This window comes from Chroicocephalus ridibundus, chromosome 3 (assembly GCF_963924245.1).
Source record: "Chroicocephalus ridibundus chromosome 3, bChrRid1.1, whole genome shotgun sequence".
NCBI lineage: Eukaryota > Metazoa > Chordata > Aves > Charadriiformes > Laridae > Chroicocephalus > Chroicocephalus ridibundus.
Window position 1 is genome coordinate 3,981,148 of NC_086286.1, and position 18,138 is coordinate 3,999,285.

Genomic DNA, 18,138 nt, shown 5'->3' on the forward strand with positions numbered 1-18,138 from the left:
ATCTATCGCTTTCTCCTCAATCTATAATCTAACATTAAACTTGCTTCTCTGCAGGCTTTTTGGTTTCTGCTTTCCTTTCTCATAGTTTGGAGGATTTCTATTTTAAAAAGCATTCTGTTTTCCTTGAGAAGAGTTATGGAGTTGTATGTGCCTAGCTTCATTCACCACCCTAAATTCTCCTGAGGGTCTGGCCGTGAACGTTCATAAGAGGAGCTGCTGAATGCTCATGACTTTGAACAGATCAACTTCATGTCTAGGTGCCAAGCCCTTGAAACCCTGTCAAAGCTAAGCAGATTCAAAATGGGATTGGAGAGCACTTCAGAAATGAAATGTTTTAAGAGTTGAAATTCTTGTTGACCAGTACTTTGAAAGGAACTAAAACTTTACTAACGCTTGAACTCCAGGACTTAAGTCAGTCTTTAACTACTAGAGATGAGGAGCAGGAAGGCCTGCTTGAAGGTGGGAATTATTTTACCTATGTCTGCTCTAGAGCTCTTTTACATTTGTACAGCGTCTGGTACCAGCCGAGGGTAGAGGCAGACTGCAGGTCTTAGCCAGCCTTGGGTCTCATTCCGTCTGGTAATTATTATGTTCCCAAAGCCCTGAGCAATTTGGGGAATCTGGCCTACAATGGCCAAATGTCATTCCTAGTATTCTTGCATATCTTCACATCGTGGTTAAGGCAGAAATTATGTTCTCTCACTTATCCTGTAAGTATAGATGAGACTTTGAGCGCAGACGGAGAGTTTTTCCCCATGGCTTTCCATATATTTGATTTAAAACTCTACATGAATTTTGTGTGTGTCATGTCTTCATTCTTCTTTTCCAGAGCTGACATATTACTGTCGTCATTATTTGTTTATGTGGCGCCAGCATGAGAGTGTTTGGCTCTTCATTAGTTGTCCGTATGTAAACCAATAACTTGTAATTACTTTTGAGAGTGCCTTTAGGAAACAAGGAAATGACACTTACGCATTCATATGCCCTGTTTTAGAAAGCAGTCGGAGGCATCATGCTACTGCCCTGTTGGAACAGATGTATCTGGTATGCAAAATGTACATGCCACATGTGGGCTAGCTATGAAACAAAATTAAAATTTTAATCAAAGTCGCCATGCATTTCCGAAGTATTAAACAGCAGATTGTTAGGCGTGTAAGTAGGTCACACGTTGTGTTGAGCGATTGTGCTTTGTCCTTAGCCATCTGGCAACATGAATCAACGTCAGCTGGATGCAAATATAACTCTGCGAAGGTGACCTTGGTAACAGGATGGGTCCACTGAGCAGAGACTACAGGAGGGTTACCTGCGATCACAAGAATGCTTGAAGGGAAAATCCATAAGGAAGGTTTCTTGATTCTAGGAAATCTTACGACCACCGCGACCAGTTTGGTAGTCTGCTGTTTGTCGGGGTAGCTGTGTTTAGTTTCAAATCAGGGATTACTTTAATCGCTACATGTATACTTACGTTTCAGTGACTGACTGAGAACTCACTGAAATTCAGAGTAGGTATAAATGAGGCGGAAGACACCAAATAAAAGTGAAAATGATTCGTTGTGGTCAATCGCTGCTAAAAAGGGAGATACCAGATATTATCCAAGGATGTGTTTTTCAGGAAACTTAGCTTTTGAAGCACTTGGTTTTTTAAAAGTCGCTGAAGCTTAATCCAACAAATAGAAAATACTTGTAGTTCAGTTGAAATGACACTATCAAGACAAATTCGGCCATGAGTTTTAAATCTGTGGGTCTGAAATGAATAGAAAATTCCAAAGGGAAAACAATGTATAATAGAACGTCACAGTGTCATTTCCAATTCAAAACAGTACAGCATTTTCCTTGTACTAAAGGCTTTGCTGGAGTGCATAGCTAATTTTGCATTTTGCTGCCTTACTTTAGGTGTCAATGTTTTAAATCTTTGGCTTCAGCATCTTTCAGAGTGACATGTCTGCAGGACAAAATTAGAATCCAGTTTTGATGGTTCCCAGTCCTGTTTTGAAACCACTAATCCCATGAAGGAGTTTTGTGGTCTACTCAAGTTTTCCTAGTTGACTGCATTAGGAATGAAGTCAGAGTTTCCCTTGTACGGAAAACAAAAATGGGGAGAGGCAGATTTATGGATTTCCAGGTTCCATGCTATCTAAAAAATGGATTTAACACATGCCAAACCTAGAGTGGAGAAGTTCACTCTTACGTTGTCCTGAGCAGAAGAAACATTTTTCTTCTTAAACAAAGGGAACACTGTGAAGCGTGGAAGCCATCAGGTTTCCTCAGCCTGCCTGCCCTGCGTTATGACTCATGCGGTTATAAACTCCACTACAAAATGAGAATACAATGCTGTTGTCTGCACACTAACATGCTAATTTAAAATGTGTGCTCACATACTGTGAACTAATTGCCTTCAAAATTCAGAGTTACTTGGTTTCTCCAGTGATGGCTAGGCCCTGTTGGGGTTTCCAGCTATTATTACTATTAGTATTTCTGAAAGCATTCCATGGGAACATAGAAACTGCTCTTCTTGCCCAGTAAATGTATTGAACCACATTTATTTCCGCTTCTCTAGAGGTCCCTTCCAACTCTGAAATTCCGTGATTCTCCAGTACTAAAGCAAAGAAAACTGCTGCTTCAGAGTTGTGTGAAGCTGTTTTAAGAGGGTCAGGACGTGAGCAGGAGTTCGCCGTATGTTTATACCTGCCCACAATAAAGAACGTCTCAGGCCAACGTTTAGGTGAGGGTGTAAGAAGTTGTGTTACTTTCAGTTGACTCCCCTGCATGTGGATGAGGATGAGAATTTGTCTTGCTGAAAGCCAACAGACGTTACGAAAGGAGAAATAGCAAATGTTGAAATACAATACACATTCTCATAATCTAAGGTTATTGTTGTCCACTGAAGATCACTTTTTCAACATGTGGGAAAACATCTGGTTTAGTACTGAAACTGTTGAGAAGTACGTTCATCTAAATTACTGTGTCTCAGACAACGTCTGCAATAACTTATAGCGTATGTCCACGATGGATATGTGAAAAGTATAACGCCTGATTTTGCTTTAAGCTTATTTTCTTTTTCATTTTGCATAAGTAATATAAATTGACCTATGACTACAGCTGCCTTGGGTGTATCTAGATTTGCGATCAGCATACAGCCTGAGTTATTTTTAGATGTGAAATATCCTTGCATCCACAAAGAGTGTGGGTATTCACTTGGTATAAATGCGCTAGGGAAATAAGTAATTTTAATGGTTTTAAGTGGTTTGCAATCATCTTTTTTCATTTGATTGGATTTCAGTCTTTTTCCAGTACTTGTTAACTATTCGGTCGGATGAGTCTGTTTCTAATCGATCGCCAAGTCAGTCATAGCAGTGTGACATCTAGGTTCCTATTTGTGAGTCTGGTTTAATTTCAAAGTTACAACTTGAAAGACTTACACTAACTTCATTAAGGATTTAATTGGACACAAGATGAAATGATGGTCCTTTCTGAAAGTGTGAATTTTTACACTGATTTGTAAAGATCTCAGACTGACTGGGAGATGTTTTGAATCAGTGCAGCAGCAGGCATTTCCTAGGATATTACTGGATTCCAGCACAAATTCATGAAGTTGGATCTCTGCAGAGATTCCCGTTACGGATTCTTATTCAGAGCAGAACTTAAAACACCTTAAAGCCAATAGTTTTAAGTGCATGCTTCCATGTAAGCACTTGCTTATAGCACTGCCTAAGAGAAGCCAAAGGGAACAATAATTCCTTAATAATGATAGAGAATTTTGGAGCAAATGAAAATGTCCAAAAAATCAGACAAAAATGGGCAGACATTCAGAATGCCAGACAGCAGCTGTAACACCTAGAGATCGACAGCTGGGATTGCTTCTGATAGTCCTGTTTTCCAGAATCTAAGTATTTTGTGGTTTTAAATAACGCTATTTGCAAACCAATTGACTCTAACTTTTCCTTTTAATTAAGAAAGTTAATTGGAAAATGTCCTTAGAAATTAGGATCCTCCCCTGACCTACTGTAAATAAAAAAGTTATGTCAGAAAACAAGGTAAACAAAAGACTGGTTTAAGCTTTCGAAGAATGGAAACTGTTTAGTCCTCTAAACAACAAAAGTACATTTCATCATGTGAATATCAACACGTACATTGATATTTATATTCATTTTATTGTTATTAATATGATTGCATGATTTTAATAAGAAACACACGTAAAATAAGTGCTATTGCAAATATTTGCTTGCATTCGTATCACTTCCCGTTACTTCTGAATTTCGCCAGTGGTTAGTGCTGTTGAGCACCCTCCAGTCTGACCCCAGCTGGGGCAGCTCCTCGGGGCCCTGGGGGAGTTGTTGTTTAAGTGGCTTCAGAGCCGCAGCCCTTCTCCCAGCAGAGCTCGCGCGTGCCCCGGGCGGGAGGTAATTCCCCACTGGCACTTCCCTGTTCCCTTTCATAGGAGTATCAGTGCCGCTGGTTTTATCGGCCTGCAGGCGTATTGAACTACTGCAACAAATGAGGTTGAAGGGAACCAAAAACATCGCTGTTTGATCCGACTTCACAGGCAATGTACAGGGTCTCGTTCTTTGATCGCTTCAAGAACTGTACATTGAGGCAGCCGCATCCGACACCGACCTTTGCTTTCTGCCCTACCCTTCCCCGCAGCCGGCTGAGTGAGATATGTAACCCCCAACTTTCTTCCCTATTTGTGGTCCTGCCTGTTAATGTAAATTCCAGTTGGCAGCGGATTACATTAATGCACTTAATTAATTTAAGCTACAGCAACTAGCAAGCAGATACAGAATTTGCTCAGCTGTGCCTGCAAGAATGGCATAATCTGCAGGAGAGAAAAGGAGGATTGCCAGCAATAGTCTGCTTTAGCTACACCAATTTAATTTATCCATGAATTTGAATTGAATCCCTCCTTCTGAAAAAAAATGTGGAGCTTGAGTAAGTTTGAAATATGACAAGCTTACTTTAGCCTTCTTATATTTTGCAAATATAGTAGGACTCCATCTCTTCATGATCATGAATTTGCAATAGCTCAGTGCAGGAACAGAGACGCTAAAACGCTTGGTTCTGCAGGGGCCTCTCACAAAAAGACAGGCCCTGCCCCAGTTTCTTCCTGAACACAGTTTTCAAACGGATGAGGTGTATAAATATTTGAGCAAAAAGTAGACACTTGTATTCTGAAAGACGACTTGAAGTACTTCTTTCTTATTGAACCTAGTGAATATACACTCAGTATGATTGTTACGTTAATTATACTCCTACTATATTTTTTGCAATGTGATTAATATCTCCAAGCACAGTTTTAAAAAACTCAACAACTAAGAAATTAATGAGGCAGACTGGGATAGCTGTTTGAATGAGTATTTTGGGGGGCGTCAAAGAAAATGCTAGTAACGAAGTTGGGCACTTTCAAAATCCAGTTTCTTCTGAAGCTGTGAATTTTCGGGCTGGTTTTATAAAGCATTGACTTTTTTTTGTTTGCCTTTAAGCCTTGTAAGACTCCATGCAACATACTAAAACATAGTAGTAGCCTAGCATCGGTCCTAACAGTCTATTTAGCCTGGGGAATGGAGAGTTCTGCTTATTTCTGGTTCGACAGTTTTACCTGCTGGCCCATAGTTGGTACAGTTTTGGTCTAGATCTTCTTACAGTTGCTTCTGAACGGTATCGCTCTAAGATAAGCACCACTGTAGCTTTTGAGAATTAGGAATCTTCCAGATTGACATTTGTTAATGTTATCTTTCATAACATTTACTGGTTGGGGTTTAAACTCTAAAATTATGCACGTGTACGATGCTCAGACAACTAGCTTATCTAGGGACGTAAAATAAAACCTTTAGAGGAGGCTTTAAAAGAGATGTATCTCTGTCTCACCGAGGCTTTGCTGGACTTGGTGCAAGTAAAGAAACATTTGTTGGCACTTGACTTGCCAAAGGTCAGAAGAGACGCCTGTTCTGAAGTCTGCAGGGTTGCTTCCTAGAGGGATTTAGCTTTGTACGTCACTTTTGGCACAGCATCCTAAACTCAAGCTTCTTGGTGGAAATGCAGTTGAGGCCGCTGTGATTGATTAGCTCGCCCTAAGAGGAGCCTAAGCAGATTTTAGCCTTTTGCAATGGGAACGAGACAAAGATTTTTGGAGAAGCAATAAAAAAGTTGATTCACCAGTAAGCAAAAGTAATGCACACGCTTCCTGTAATTGCATCTTCTTTCAGTTGATGAGGTTTAGTGAAAAGAGAACAGGGATTGCACTGCCCTTCTCCTTATCCTCTGGAAGTTTGATAGCGTGATGGAGCTCAGTGGGTCCTGCTTTCCTGGTAACTCTGCAGTTCCGATGGAGGCTCAAATCTCCAGAGCAATGAACTGAAAGCATTGGGTGGAATCTTCCTTAGTTCAGTACCACTCCAATATATCCTTTTTTTCTTAGCTGTTCCCATGCTTGTGTACTTTCCTGACTTAACTGTGTTCCAGAAGTGAAAGAATTGGCCTGTATCTACACAGCACAATCAGTTGAAAATATTTTTGTATAAACCTGACAACAGAAGTGTGGGTGGATAAGGTCAAACCCAGATGCCACCTGCAGATATCCCCTTGGCACACAACTAGAGTATTATTCTCTCCAAGGCCGGAAAGGGCTGGAATTGAGACAGAAAGGCTGGGTGGTCCCCAAATTTAATGTGCCAAGAAGGAGTTCCACCCTACTGTGCTCTTGGTTCCTCAGGCTGGAGATAAAAACCACAGTTAAGCCATTCTCCACTTCATAATGTTGAGAAGACAAAGCTCAGTGAGTGTCTACCTATTTTTCCCTCATCACCTGACCTCGCTTTGGCCATTTTGTCATTGCCTAGAGTAGTTGTTTTTATGAACCTCAGAATTAGGTGGTAAGTCTAGACATAGTCCAGCAGCTCAGTCAAAAACACACGGGGTTTGTAGCTAATTTTTCAGGGTTATGTGCTGTTTGGAACAGGAAATACATGATTTTAATTAGCAATAAATAGGAAATAGTCTGCTGTGAATTGATCTTAAACAGGTACTGCTGTACTAAATTAGTTCAAAATAAGCAAGATTTTCCATTGAGCAAATTGATATTAAGGCATCTTGAGTTTATCAGCAGTAGCTCCATTATCTGTCTGAGGCTAACTTTGGGTTCAGAAAAGAATGAAGCCGAAAATCTGTTCTCAGACACAAACTAATGAGCCTAACATAGAGTACTGAGCATAGGGACAGAAGGGGCTTCCCTCGTGTAGTCATTGGAAGAACTAATTGGCATATGTATTACATCTTACAAAGTAAATGGAACTAATAGCAGTTTCTCAAAAATAACATTTTTGTTTGTTTATTTCACAGTCATTTAACGTTTAATGAAATTGTGGGAGACGACGTTTCCTTGATACGGTGTTTGATTAAAAAATCCTTTAATAGGACACATCATTAGGAAAAGGATTTGGATTTTGAACATTCTTAGGAAATAAATCTCCTTTTACTGCAGGGAAAGCTATGCGATCTGCTATATTTAACACAGAGAAGGACCTAAAATTGCCTAAGCTATCATGCTGGCTCTGTAACACAAGACTATGCCATTGCTTCCAATTTCTAATAGTATTAAAATTTGAACTAATAACTTCTATTTCATGCAATTTTGCAGATGGCAGAGTTGAGACCTTACAGTGTAATGACTTACAGAAAGTTGCAAAGGAAATCAGTTTGTCAGATAAGACGACTAAACCATTTCATTTGTGTGAGGCATTGAATCAATGAGACATCCGTTTGCCTGATGCTTATCTCAATTTCACTGGCATTTGCTCATTATCATTTCAGAGATGTTATTGGTATCACTTTGGGTATGTACTGGTGTGATTTAGAGTGACATTTTGGGATAGGAGAAGAATTTTCTTTAATTTGCAGTCTTCCAAATTTGAGTATCGTTTACGGAAAAGCGATTTCTGTCTCATTATCAAGATCAGAGGACTTGGTCCTTTACATCCCCTGAAGATAATTCACTTACAAAATCCATGTATTAACACTTTAGACTTTAAAACAATCAAATAACGTGGTACATTCGCTAAACTGGGGCAACGAGTATGTTTCATTGGAAAGCTTTTGGGCGAAATTTCCTCTTTTTGACCTGTTTACTCTGGGGACAGAGGGAAGACTGAGCCATCGCAGAATAGTGCTGCAGGCTGTGTTCTTACAGAAATAACTAGGTTAGGTGATGCTTAACTAAGCATCAGACAAGTAGTTCCAGTTTTGGGTACTATATAACTTATTTTAAAAGCATGTATTGTGTGGACAGAAGGCTATTTTTAAGACGGAGCTGAGCTGAGTTCTCTTAGTTTTAGGGTTCACCTCAGAGAACAGAGGTCCTTCCCAGTGCTTGTTAACGTTCTTACGTATATGCGTATATATACATCTTCGTAACACTAGAGGTTTTAAAGGATGAATGAGAATTCAGCATTGCTTAAGATGAAATATTGAGATACTTAATGTGTATCAAAGGAATATTTGAACGTGTGATCAAGACAAAGTCTTTACGAGAGGACAAGATTCTTGCCTAAAGTCTTTGACAGCTTCGTACTCTCTTGCAATGTAACGAGTTCTGTGACCAGTGATTGTTTTCTGTATAGCAGCCTTGGTACTCAGACAAGAATCCAGTAATGGGACCATTATAGGACAACTAAAAAAGCTTTATTATCATGTAAGAAAAAAGTTAGTAGTTCCTAAAGCACTTGGTGGCCATGTCACCATGGCCAGTGAAAGAACTCATTGACTTCAATTCAGTTATTCGGTGCTTACTGAAGAATAATAAAAAATCGTTCTGCCTAGTAAAAATATAATATGCTTCTAGCTTTCGTTTCTTTGTTTAGCCCACTCCCAATGGTAATCTAAGTCTCTTTGATTCTTTCATTTCCTTTAACTGACCAGATTGGAATGTATTTTTTCATAACTGCTGATGAACCCTAAAATAATCCCTTGCGAAGGTGCTGTTCTGGATTACCTAGAGCGATCCTGACTCCCTTAGCATTCTTTCCATTTTTAAAGTAATTTTGCCTTCTTTGTGATGAGTAGTTGATTCACAGGGTTTGCCTGACTACCTCCCAGACTAAGACAATTTGTCAAATGCATCGGTGGAGTGAGGAGTGAACTTTTAATATACTCTGACTGATATAAATAGCAAAATTCAGACTGTCTTCAGTGGAGCAAGCCCGGGTCCTGAATGAGTAAATCTTTGAGACTTGCAGTTTAAGCCATCCACTGAGACGGTCACAGAATCTTGTTGGCCTTATTACCGCAGTGCATTAACTATTCATGCGTGACCAGAGGAACACGAACTCTGGATGAGAGAGTCACAAACTGGACTTTTTGTGTCTAACAGTCATTTATTATGTTAATGGCAGTATGTTTATGAGAAATAAATTCCATTTGCTTAATCTTTGTCTAGCTTGCAAGCTAATAAATGTTATTCTACATATGTTAAAGGTGATTTATATACAGTTTTGTACCTACAGAGCTTCAGTGACACTCTGCTTTTGTTGAGGTTTGGTTTGTTGGGTTTTTTGAGCTGAAAAATATATATTCTGACTTAATCTTTTGGCGTTTATGGAGCTGTTGTATAATAGTAGTGGATTTTTTAAAAAGGCTGTAACTAAAGTAATCAATAGGAAGCAGGAATGAAAATGTACTTTTGTTGCCAGGATGAGAAAGAGGAGTGCATATGAAGACCGTTCTTGGCACAGTTGGATTGTGTATGTGTAATTTAGGCATGAAATTGCATAGTGATGGGTTTCATTCACATCGTTGTTAACCCAGTGTTTTTCAGTGGCGTGCAGTAAAATTAATCTGAATTGGTTTCACTGTTTCACTGAGTGAGATCAAAGCCAGGACCATTCTCTTCCTCCTGCATTTCTTCCTCTGTCTATCTGCTTCACAGCCAGTCTCGGATCAACTAATAAGCAAACCTGCGTGTGCGTTGACTTTGTGATAGGGATGTGGAGGATCTTTTCTGATCCAAGGAAGATAAGGATATAGTAAGATTTCACAACTTTGAAAATATGACTGCAAGTTGCTACCTTAAATGTTCTTTGTACTGTTTCTGTGTTGCCATGAGCTAGAGTTTGTCCTAAGTGTCTGTTTGTGCAGCCTTGCTGTAGATGACACCCATGGGAAAGCAAACCCTCTATCATTTCTCTTCCTTTTTTGCTTGGCTTTGCAATTCAATCTTCCGTTTGTAGATACCTGTATAAAGAACCCTCTTAGGTAAAACACATCTGGCACATTATTTTGAAGATGAGCTGTACAACACACAGCACAGCTGGAAACGAATTTCGAAAAGGAGTCATCGCTTTGTAATTTAGGCCAGAGCTTCTTCCATAAAGACCAAGACACTTTTGCTTGGTCCATTGATTAAATAATGAACAGTACCTACTGTTTTCCACATGGCTTGGTTTCTTCCCCCTGTTTGGTGAGCACTGTTTGCTGCTTAGTCAGCTGGCCAGGGTTTCAGCAGAAATACGTCCCCAGAATTGCCACCAGTGAAGAGGTATCCTTTAGCCTCCTGAACCTTTGGTAAGAGCACTATAGCACAGAAACAGGAGAAGGAGCGAGGCATGAATGTTTCATTTCTAAAAATCTTAAGTCACTTGGGTTGCACCATTGCTAAAAACTTTTCCATTTCCCCTCATACTGGTTTTTAAGATCTATTCTTCTTTCTTTAATATGGTGATTTTGTGCTGCCGTGGTCTCAGAAAACACTGTAAGTGTGTGCCAAAGGCAAAGCCGCTTGTGGATAAGCGGTATTCCCTTTTTCTTTTTCCTGATACAATACATTTTCCTTCATTGTATTTTTAAAGGTTCATAAAAGATAATTGTAAAGAGTAAGGCATATTAACAGCACTTGATTGGAGGTGGTAGGTCAGCACAATTTATTGTAGTGAATGACGAGGTTCTGTGCCACGTTTCTGTGTGCTAGCAAGAGTATAAATCTGGACTAGTTGTGGCAGTAGTTCTTTATAGTAATGTCACAATAAAAGAGAACACAACACAGCTTTTCACAACAGCGTAGAAACCAAAAATGTAGACCTTTTTTTGACCCTTTACGTGAGTGAGGACATTTTCAGAATAATCAGATAAACCAGAATATATTCAACTTCAATCTTTTAAAAGCTTAAACTTGCACTGGATTGATTTCTGGACTTCCTGATGACTCGTGTCTCCAGAAAACTGCTGGGAAACCGGTATTAGGTAGACCTCGACTTTGAATAGCAGACAGTGTTTTACCATGTCCCTCTGTCATTAGTGTTCTTCCATGGTCTAGTTCCCATGTGTGTCTTCTCTAAAATGTTGTCTCAGCACTAATAAAAGCAATACATACTTGGCTGCTTAGTTATGATTTGGGCAAGTATACGTATTTTCTGTGTTGTATTATCTACGCAGTAGAGATTTCACAAAAAGCTGCTTCACGTAATGTCTGTACATACAGAAAGATGCTTCTCACACTAGGATCAAGGATTGGGGATTTTAAAGACCAGGTAATTATGACAACTACAGTCCCGACCATCAGAATAGGAAAGAGCTTGAAATTCGGTGTTTCATCCCTGTGTTTCTCTCTGACTTTGTCTTTCTTATGCTGCAATTGAATGCCTGGAGCTCCAAAACTAGTGAGCACCCCCGTGGTAAATACGTGTGCATAATATATCATGTACGTCTACTACACTAGCGTCACTGGGTGTGACGCTAATGGTGCAAGTGCACACACTATATTGTTAAAAGCTCTATAAACAGTACAGGGTTTGTGTGGTGTGTACCCTACTTACAGCTAAATACTTGTATCTTGTAAACTTATCCTATCACGGTGGAATTCATGCTATCCAGATATCTCTGTTCCTTTCAGTGGACTGTGTTTTGATAAATAACCAAAGGGAAAATCCTCAGTTTGATTAAGTAGAGGGGGGTTTGTTATCATTTTTGGATGTTGCTTTTTCTTTTGAAATGTTTACTTATTTTGACCCCGATATTCATCCTCCAGGTAGGTAAAATCTGCACGTTTGTAAATGCGTGCCTGCTTTGCACGCCCAAATCCTGGGCCAGCACATACCTGTGTGCCAAGCAGACACACATTTTCGCAAACCAAGATGTGTCCTTTAACAGGGAAGCTGGCTAAAAACGATGCCAAAAGTAAGGAAAAGTAATAATGTTGCACAAACTAAGGAATTTAGCAAGAGGATGTTTAGCAGTGTTTTCCAAGACTGCTTTTAAGGGAATTTCTAATCAAATCTTAACCTGCCTTCAGTAGTTACGAGCCCCGTTGAAGTAAGTAGGCCAACATCCACAGTAACAAAATGTTTGTGTGCTGCAAACACGTGTGTAATTTTGTAAAAATTGCCAATTTTAAGTAAGGCACTTAATCTGATTTGTCTGTCAGTAGGGGCACAAAACCAGTGAAGTATATAGATCAAAGGGACAGAAAAATGAAGTGCATCAGGAGAAGTGATAAGGAACTATGCAAAACAAAGTAGCTTCCTTTTTTCACTTTACATTTCACCTTCTTGCCGCTACATTTTTTTCTGCTACCAACTGTCACCTTCTGCTTCCTCAGCTAATGTTTTAGATTCATTTTGCATGTCGAAATGGTGCGAGCTGCCACAATCACTGGCACGCGTTTCCTGGCCATCTTATACCCAACATGTATCTTAAAACACCATTTGTGTCGGTGTTAATGCAGTCGTTTTACAGCCCCTTGCTGCCGAGGTGAGAAAGAGTTCAAGGAGAAAATAAATAAAATAGTTTTGTTCATTTGTTGCAATGCAATGTAAGAAGGTGGCTTAAGTTCCCTTACGTAAAATTTCAATCAAGTCCAGCCACGTTCTTAGCTAATTATATTTATTTTGCCTGCCATTGTGACTCAATTATAAGGCACTTAGGAATCTGCATGAAAGTAAAATGAGGACACAGTGCTCAAACGTATTGTTCTGCTTCTTCACCCATTACCAAGGAAGTGACTCAATAATTATATTCAGTTAAAAAAAAATGCTTTGAGAGGAAATGTTTCGTGAAAAATTTCCAAAGTACTGCTTCAGTTATTAAGCTATGTAATCTTTAAATATTAAAGAAAACCTTCGTTTTGTGCTATTGTTTGTTTCTATTTCTTTTTATAGGTTTCAGTTTTCTATTTCATTTGTAACATACCTGACAGCTAAGACAAAATACAGTTTACCTCAATGAACTTGCATGCAGTTATTCCAGGGCTGACTCTCACCCAGTATCACCACAGTACATTGGATGCCACTACAGCTCTGGCTCCTGGACAATGTAAATACCATACTGTCTTGAATCTGTGATGGAGTTAAAAAGTCCATGATGTGGGAAGTGTCAAGATTTTAGTGGCACCAATTGTATCGTAAAAGAGCTGTGGCTTAACTTCTACAAACAGAACCGAGTTCAGCCGTATACTCACGCAGTCACTATCCAGGTGAAGCAATGTATCACTCAATACTGAAATAACACTTACTTTGGAGTAAAATAAGACAGTTACCACAATAATTTAACAGAGAATAAAACATATTGCAGCCACTTGAAAATGGCATGGCAACATTGTTTAAAGACTGCACTTAGCCAGAACCAAAAAGTCCCCCTTTTTTTCAGTTCCTGGCTATAATTTTTTGGCTCTCTTCTAGTAACTGCACAAACTAAAACACTTTGGTCTTCTTGGTTGTTGCTGGATTACCTTCAGGACCTCTCTGATCCAGCCCTTAGACCTCTTCAGGAGAGAGAGTTGAACTCCAGGGTGCTCGGAGTGGTGTGTGACGGACCACAGCTCTCCCAGTGAGTCAGCTCCGAGCACACGTAGCTGCCTGCAGCACGTCTGGGGCTGCTAGGTTAATGGGACAGCCTGAAAATCCTGCCGTTCTTTTGCACTGTCAAATAGAAGTTTCCACTCCAGAGATAAACACCAACTCAGGACGAAGGCGAGTGGACACTAGTAACACCTCCAGCAGCAGCACGTCCCGTACCTCGTCTCCTGCTCAGGCACTTGTGCAAGGCTGACTCAAAGGGAACGGGCCGGCTGGTGAAGGAGAGCACCACCCTTGTAAGCACCTGGTGATGTCCTTGAAGGTTTTCCATCCAGACTGCCCTGAGTTCATGGGATTAGGCACAATTGCAGTCTAAAGCCTTCCTGCTGCGATGGCCGGAGGTATTTCTTCAAGCTCATACTTCAGGTGGCGTGGCTGATGCTCACTTTTTCCTTCAGAGACGTGCTTCTTTCCCCCTCCCAGAAAAAAGTGACACTTCTTGAGATGTGCATAAGCTGCAACTTCAGCTAAACCCGGATCTCCCACATAACACAGTTGAAACATTGCCCTCTTCTAGTATCGAGTGACAGGCTGTGATAAATAGCCTGGTTTCTCTGACTAATATGTACCTAGTCGAATATTAATGAGCCAGCACACAGAAGCATGAACTGATCTTTTGTTTTTCATTAAGTGCATAGATTAAAGAGATGTTATTTTACTGTAATGCACAGAATTATGTCATTTCAGCTTAGAGTAATTGTTAATCACATCAAATTGAAATGATCCTTGGTTTTGTTTTAAAGAGCATAGAAGAACAAGAAGTAGAGGAGAAACAGAAGTAGAAATGGAATGTGAGACTATAGTGAAAGTGAGTGAAACATTCCCCTTTTTATCTAGTAATGCTAATGTTGTTTTTATTTTACATGTCAAAACTAAGTCAGGAGCGTCCACAATTTACTGCCTGGTGGTTCTTCTGAAATCTTGGAGCATTTATAGCCCTGATTATTATCTGCTAGCTGCGTTAACGTATGCTGCCACTGGCCATTACATCCTTTTTATACTGGGAAAGCAATTTGTGGCTTCTTCAAATCATACCCCACCCCATTGTTTCCCTGCTTGTTTTATTTATTGCTGCTTTTGCCCCACCTCAGCGCAGCGGTCAGGGGCTGTGGGTAACAGCATGACGATAAAAGTTTTCTTTCCACAGCCCTCTGGGTCATCAGAATATCCTCTGTTCTCTGCTCACAGTAGCTGCAGTACTCTCAGATCAGAAATGTCTCTCTGAAGAGGTAAAGAAGGCTGATGCAGGGGGGAGGATGTGGGGGTAGGAACCGAGAGCATCTGAACGTTAAAGGTACGAGATGGAGAAAGGTGTTGAAGGGAGGAATTCTGGGTACCTCTGAAGATGAAGCTTACCAAGCAGAAAAATGAAGGATTTGTCATCTGGGACACCAGAATATGGGATAAAGAGAGGATTAACCAGGGCATCAGAGCAGGAGGAAAACTTGGGGGACAAAGAGAAAGAATTTATGAATGTGAATCAGTAAAACAGGATTAGCGAAGCCTAAAGGGGAAGACTTAGACGTAAGAGAGTGAGGTTTTCAGGGAGGAGGAAGGGAACAGAAGACAACTGGGGAAAGGCAGGCAAAGCCTGGAACAAAGATGAAAGAAGATTAGAAGAGTTTTTTCATTGCTTTATGGAAGGGCTGATGATTAGAACACGCTGATAGAATGAAGTATTATTTCAGGGGTATCTCTGCTATCAGGAGACATGATTATGTATTAGCAAACTTCCTGAAACCTCCTGTATACATGGTCGTGCCAGGAGGTCTTGAGCTTTCACTGTGAAGGGGGTAGCAATAAGCCACACACCTTTGTCACTGAATCGGTGAATCCTCCTTGCTTTGTATTGTTATTTAATATTTCACCTTCTACTGCTTTCTTCTGGAATACTTTGATATGCTTTGCTTGTCTGTGGGGAGAGAATAGCCATGGCTTCTCAGTGAGGACTGTATTTGGTAACAAAACCTGCCTTTCGGCTGCCGTTACCTGGACGCAAAGGATTTTGGTTAATTACCAGGCAGGCAGTGTCTGCTTTTCAGTGTCCCCGGGCTCAACTCACCCACATACGCAGGAGTGAAAGGAGCCGTCTCAAGAGAGCTGCAGCTCCTCCTTGCTGCGGAACATCCTTCTGTGGCTTTTCACCGTCCCGCACAAGGTCTTAACAGTTGTTCTGTAATTCGTAGTCCTTCCTACTGACAGCCAAGGGTCAGTTTTGGGGACTACTCCTTGGTACCAGCGTTAGCAGCAATGCACCTTCAGGAGCGGGGGAGGCACACGTTGGCTGTGAGCGCTGTTCTGCTCCCTGGCCAGCATCAGTGTGGTGGGGCCTCGTGCTTTCCCCCCAGGTTGCTTTGTCAGCCTGTCTAGGGTTGGGTTTGTTCGTTTGTTTTTTAAATACTTATTGCGTATACTTCTACGGACATGGGTTTGTTTAGCCTGGAGAAAAGGAGGCTGAGGGGAGACCTTATCGCTCGCTACAGCTCCCTGAAAGGAGGGTGTAGCCGGGGGGGGGGTCAGTCTCTTCTCCCAAGGAACAGGCGATAGGACAAGAGGAAACAGCCTCAAGTTGTGCCAGGGGAGCTTTAGACTGGATATTAGGAAAATTATTTACACCGAAAGGGCTATCAAGCATTGGAACAGGCTGCCCAGGGACGTGGTTGAGGCACCATCCCTGGAGGTATTTAAAAGACAGACAGACATAGTGCTTAGAGATCTGGTTTAGTGATGGTTTTTGTCAGAGTTAGGTTGATGGTTGGACTCGAGGATCTGAAAGGTCCCCTCCAACCCGGGCAATTCGATGATTCTAACTCTGTATGTTTGAGCTGTGCCTTGCACGATGCAGATCGTCTTCTATACGTCACTGAAAGGCAAATGTGAAGTAAATTTGACTCATTTATAATGTGTGACTATAATTTGTCAGGCTTTTTTGCTGTGAATCACCTTTCTCTGCCCACCTGGACACCGATATATTCTTCACGTATTTATACATACCATTACACGCTTTTGGTTTACTTTAATGTTTTTATTGTTACAAAATAAGTGATCGTTTTTTTGAACACTTGTTAAAAATAACACAGTTCTAACTATTGTTTAGTTCTCTCATTGTGGTAAGGTTAGAGATTAAAATTGCTAGGCGGGGCCTTGATTTCATGAATATTGTTTTCCTCTTGGACACAGGCAAGGCAACTAAAGTTTATGTTTCCTGAGCAAAGTAGTTGTGACAAAAGAAAGTAGAGCCCATAATTACTATATTGGCGCCTTGACAGTATTCAGAAGAGTGACTTACTGAAGATGGCAGAATTAAATTGGCAATTGCTCACCAGGGAACTGGGATTTCTTTCTTGTTTGTGTTTAAGTGTCATGAGAATATTGATTTGTCTTCCTGAGGGATGTTCTGCCTTCCTTTTCTGAAAAGCAGGAGGATAGGAATAGAGCTGAGCTGCCTTGAAACAACTCTGGGAACATTTAGAAACCAGAGGTACTTGTTTTAACTCTGTTCTCATCGTGCATCACTTCCATTTGAAACAATATGAGGCTAACCCTGAATCAGATCAGGATATCTTGGGAGAATGGCGGGGACCTGGGCAATCCAAATGCTACTGCACAGTTAGAAGGAAATCAGACCGCAGAGAAGAACCTGCTGTGGCGTCGTGTAACCACTTATGCCACCACTGGAATTATTCTTTCCTTTGCTTTGTCCTGCTCTCAGGACTTCAGCCTCATAGACTGTGTGAAGGGAACAGCGTTAGAAGCTATGCAAGGTGGAGTTACCGTTCAGTGTACCCTACCTGTGCAGGAAAATTGGGAAACAAAATGGATTAGCCCTGAGTACGCGGGCAGCTCCAACTCAGGTGAAGAGATCCATCACCCCAAGGTTCACCTCGCTTCAAAGCAAATATGAGAATGATGGGAGGAAAACCTTTTCCCCTTTCTGCCCTGAGCTGTCAGTGCTGCATCCACAGGGTAAGGATTTTGAATGCTTTGGAGTACCTGGATAGGAGGAGGGCAGGCTGTGCAGAAGGAAAGAGCCAAGTTTTCCCGCAGGCCATAAAGCAGAATCTCAGCTCTCGCTCCCGTGGAAGAAACCAGTGGCTTTGGGCTGAACAAGACTAATGACCTTAGGGAATATTTCTGAGCGGGAGAGGTGCATAATCCTTCGAAGCCATGATAAGAGCTGTGCGGAAATCTAGAGAAATTACCTAAATTTACAACTTCATTCAGGAACTCTGAATCCACCAGTGACTAAATAAATATTAGTCATCTGTAGGAGGAACTTCCAATCAGTTAACAGTTACCTTTG

The 18,138-nt window shown here is 40.8% G+C and overlaps 1 protein-coding gene across 2 annotated transcripts in view; it reads left to right on the top strand.

Annotated features, from left to right (window-relative positions):
* The window catches only part of PLCB1 (phospholipase C beta 1), a 398,333-nt gene that overhangs the window by 360,158 nt on the left and 20,037 nt on the right, over positions 1 to 18,138 (top strand). The window contains exon 32 of one of the 2 annotated variants that reach the window (XM_063331246.1): positions 14,579 to 14,643. The exons of the other annotated variant lie outside the window; for it this stretch is intronic. Coding sequence (XP_063187316.1) covers positions 14,579 to 14,617 — 39 coding nt within the window. The 3' untranslated portion in view covers positions 14,618 to 14,643. The remainder of the gene's footprint in view (positions 1 to 14,578; positions 14,644 to 18,138) is intronic. 2 annotated transcript variants of the gene reach the window in all.